Source organism: Chinchilla lanigera, unplaced genomic scaffold, assembly GCF_000276665.1.
Source record: "Chinchilla lanigera isolate Chin_1 unplaced genomic scaffold, ChiLan1.0 scaffold00105, whole genome shotgun sequence".
Classification (NCBI taxonomy): domain Eukaryota; kingdom Metazoa; phylum Chordata; class Mammalia; order Rodentia; family Chinchillidae; genus Chinchilla; species Chinchilla lanigera.
This window is the reverse complement of record NW_004955506.1, coordinates 5,727,441-5,731,948: the sequence shown is the minus strand read 5'-3', so window position 1 is coordinate 5,731,948 and position 4,508 is coordinate 5,727,441. Positions and strand designations below refer to the sequence as shown.

Genomic DNA, 4,508 nt, shown 5'->3' with positions numbered 1-4,508 from the left:
GTTACAAAAGAGAAGAATCTGAGGCGTGTGGGGGGCAGTTTAACATGCAGGGAGCTGAAGCACAGCCTGGCCACAGCAAAAGCCATCAGCAGGTCTGTTGAGCCCCTGATGCCTGTGTCCTCAGGCCCCATTGGACAGTGGGCATTTTCATGCCAGCGGGGCCCAGGATGGTGAGTGGGGAGTGGGGACACCCTCAGTTCCCTGCCTGAGCCCTGGGTGCTTGGATGAAGGAGAGAGGAGAGACAGGATTCATACAGCTGGGGGTCTGGGAGGGGAGAGGGTCACAGGAGACTCCACATCACAGATGCTGTCAGGGTGGCAGAACTGAGGGGAGAGGGGCTCAGGGCAGAAAGCAGAGGAGAGGCAGCAGGTGGAGGGTTACCTTGGTGGGAGAGCCCCTGCCAGCCATAGGGGGCTTTGTGCCGGCTCAGGCTGTCCCAGAGCTCTGAGGTAAAGAGGCCGCCCCACAGCAGCACTGGTGTGGACAGATCAAACAGGCTCCGGAAGCGGCGGTGCTGCCTGACGGCCAGGGAAAGAGGGCGTTGGCAGAGCTGGCTCTGTGAGTGAGAAGACAAGAGGGCTGAGCCCTGGGGGGACCCAGGGGGGCGGGAGACTCCCAGGAGCCCACAGACCCCACAGGAGGGCTGAGCTGCCCTCCCTGCTCCAGACCGGGGGGCGCCCCTGCATCTGCTAGCTGAGATGTCTGGTGGCCCAGCAGCCTGAGGGGGTTGGAGAGCCTCTGGATCCAGTCTGTGCAGCCCCTCCTCCTCCTCCAGATGCCACCTGTCCATGCTCACTGGGCCTGGCATCATACTCCTTCCCCTCACACATGGTCAGACTTTAGGCACCTTCCAGCGAACGGGTGTGACCATCCCCGGGCACCTGGGCTTTGGCATCTACCAGCCTGGATCGAGATCTTAGCTCTGAAAGTTGTCCCTGTAAATTCATGTGTCCCTGTAAATTCATATGTACCCCTGTAAATTCATGTATGTAATCTCAGCACTCAGGAGGCTGTAGGGTATCTCTAGAGCCAAACTTCTTTCTTCCTATTGGTATCTATATTGAATCCACTGAGTGCTCCCCAACCCCCAATACTCAGGTTCGTGTAGAACCTTAGGATGTGACCTTGTTTGCAGATCTAGTTAAGATGAGATTGAGCTGGGTGTGGTGGCGCATGTCTGTAATCCTAGCATGCAGGAGGCTGAGGCAGAGGATCATAATGAGTTTGAGACCAGCCTGGGCTACAAAGAGAACTCAAGGCTGGCCTGAGCTGCACAGCAAGACCCTTTCTCAAAAAGACCAAAAAAACCAAAAACCAAAAAACACCCATACACTAAAAAAGGAGGCCACTTGAAGACAGACCTCGGGATTTTGGAGGTACAGACTATAATTTTGCAGTACAAACAGAGGGACTCCAGGAACCACACGACACTGGGAGGCCAGGGGGCTTCCTTAGAGTCCTCAGGGTGAGCATGACACTGCCAACACCTTTGGGGCTTCTGGCCTCCAGAACTGTTGGAGAACCACCAGTTACTTTAAGCCTCTCAGTGTCTGCGATCTGGCAATCTCCATGCTTCCCCACAATATTGGACTCTCACTCAGCCTTGGCCTCAAGAGGGCTACTGTTACTACTGAACAGGGCTTTTTGTTAAGTGTTGGTTTGGTCAAAGGACAGAGCAGGAAATGGCTGTAAGGTCATTTCTGTTGTAATGCAGCACAAGAATGCCTACAGTCCACCGTATGCCTCAAAATTGTACAATCAAAACCACAGGGCTTATGGGTAGACGGGTGAGCAGCAGAATACTCAGAAACACTGTCTGTGATGTGTACACCTAAAGATAAGGATTCAAGACAGACAGAAACATGTTGCATGGTTAAGAAACACGGAAATACCACCCAAAATATAGCACTTTTTCTTGAAAAGACTTGAGATTCGCTTGTGGAAGGGGCTGCCAGAAGGGCAGCAGCTTGTGAGTTCTTGTGAAATCATCTGCAGGTTTTGCTAAAGGATAAGGGAAGCAGCAACAGCAGATGCAGCTGGGTGAGCTCACTGCACATGTAGTGAAGCTGACAGTGTCTCAAGGGCTGTGCATGTGTGCTTTTTGTGTATTCCCCCCAGGCTCTGCTGAGTTGGTGTGTGTTCTCTTTATTTTTGCCTTTTTTGAGGCAAAACTGCAGGGTCTCGCTCTGCAGTTCAGGCTGACCCTGAACTCACTTTGTAGCCCAGGCTGGTCTTGAACTCAGAACAATCCTCTTGCCTCAGCCTCCCGAGTGCTGGGATTACAGGCCTGCACCACCACGCTTGTCCTGGTGTGTGTTCTCACAAACAAAATCACTCAGAAGCAAATTCAAAACTTATATGATGCTCAAATTGTTGCTAATGTATCAAACTCATTGGAATAAAGTCATGTTTTCAAAGCAGGCATTATAGCAGGATGGACTACAAGGATTTCACCCATTTATCACAGGGGTGCTTTGAGGGGCCCACTACCTGAGCTTCCAGGAGAAACATCTTCAGGTTTCTAAATCAGGAAAGGCTTTTAGCTGAGTAGCAAGGTTTCTTTGTTAGCCCTGGCCACCAAGCTCAGAGCCAGATGTGTGGCCTGTCTCTTCCATCCTATGGCATACTTTGCATGCACTTTGCTAATACTGTCTTATTTTCCTACCTTTTCTTTTCTGATTTTCCTCATTGTACTTTATCTTGCTTTTGCTTTATGTATGGGACATGACTACAGCCATCTTAAATCATAAGTGCCATGATTGCCCCAAAATAACCCTTACTGGTTTTTCCTGCATAGTTTCCAGCAAAATATAAATAGATAAGACTGTGAAAGTTACATGTAGAGCTTTACAACTAGACACGGACCCCAGGGATGCACTGGATTCTTCGACATTAGGATAAACCAGATACATTTCAGCTAGGATGAAGTCACTTTTGTCATATCCTACAGGTACACCCCTCTTTCTGCCCCAAATAGAGGGGATCCAACTGGCTTTCCTGCCACCACCCACGGCCATGGTTTAATCAGAAAGTTCCTCAATAAAACCTGCCTCTCTTTTTTGGTCTCACACACCTTGCGGCCAGCCCTCATACATGAGGACCAAGCTGTCCTGGAATACTTCATTATATGTGTCCAAAAGCCAACTTAAGCCCTTTGTTTCAAACCAGGCAGAGGTATATGTCAGCATCAAGTAGCTTCAGATAGAGAAGACTTAGGAAACTTAAAGACAACCTGGTGCAAACACTCTTAAGATGCTTGAGGCCTCTCTTCAGCCTACTGGCCAAGTGTCCACTCTCTTCTTCTTGACACAGGTCCCCCAGCAGTGCCAGGCTCCTGACCCCATTTCTGAACATCTTGACTGTCACTGAGCTTTTGGATGCAATGAGGTCTTTCTCCCTGAGGCCCTAGTCACTGTGTCCCGGCTCAGTCTCGTGGACATTGTAAACAACTTAAACCCACACTAATCCAGAATGACATAGTCATTGTACAGCTCAATTGCAGCATAGAGCCAGGGTGGCAGGGAAGGCTATGGCCCACCCGGTACACAGCAGGTTCTGTGATCAGAGCAGGGCTCATATCCCTGACTATCCGAGTGAGCCTAGCTTTTATTCTTTATTTATTCTTTTTTTTTTTTTTTTGAGACAGGGTCTCACTGTGTAGTTCAGGCTGGCCTTGAGTTTACTATACAGCCCAGGCTGGCCTCAAACTCACAATGATCTTTCTGCCCCAGCCTCCCAAGTATTGGGATTGCAGGCGTGTGCCACCACACCCAGCATGAGTGAGCCTAACTTCTCTGTGCCTCTGTTTGCTGATTTGGAAGGGCTCTCTCCTCAGATGCTGTGTGATTTGAGTGAGAGAACAGGTAAAGGGCCAGGCAGTGCCTTGGTGCCTGCGGTCAACAGGGGCTATTGCGCAGGGTTTTGGACCAGGCCTCAAGGTTCTCAGGCCCTGAGCAGACATGGAGCATCTTCCCAGCACTTGGAGTTTACACTGCAGTGAACAGTTCACATGGGACTTAGAGTAAGGAAATATTTATTTTTTCTCTCTCTCTTTTTTTTTTTTTTTTTTTTTTTTTTTTTTTCTCTTTTTTTTTTTTTTTTGGTCTTTTTGACACAGGGTATCACTATGCAGTTCAGGCTGGTCTTGAGCTCACTTTGTAGCCAAGGCTGGTCTCGATCTCACAGTGATCCTCCTGCCTCAGCCTCCTGAGTGCTGGGATTACAGGTGTGCGCCATCATGCCCAGCAACTAAGGAAATATTTAGAAGAGGAAAACATAAAATCCACCTGCCCTTTTAAGATAATATCTTGACTCCTAAGAACTTTTCAATAGTGACACCACATGAGTACATATTTATTCATCCTTTTCTGCTACTGGGGTACAGGAAACCCTAGTGGTCAGGCCTAGGATGCCCGGAGAGGATGAATGCTGGTGGAGTTCCAGGGCCCAGCAATCTCATGAAAATGTTCTCTAGGCTTCCGGCGCACAGGGAGCTGTGGGTGGGGAG

The 4,508-nt window shown here is 49.4% G+C and overlaps 1 protein-coding gene across 2 annotated transcripts in view; it reads right to left on the bottom strand.

Moving 5' to 3' along the window:
• St6galnac2 (ST6 (alpha-N-acetyl-neuraminyl-2,3-beta-galactosyl-1,3)-N-acetylgalactosaminide alpha-2,6-sialyltransferase 2) overlaps window positions 1-4,508 on the bottom strand; it is a 23,235-nt gene that overhangs the window by 11,855 nt on the left and 6,872 nt on the right. For both annotated transcript variants that reach the window (XM_005407425.2, XM_013506078.1), the window contains exon 3: window positions 383-557. In XM_005407425.2, the coding sequence (XP_005407482.1) occupies window positions 383-557 (175 nt within the window). The remainder of the gene's footprint in view (window positions 1-382; window positions 558-4,508) is intronic.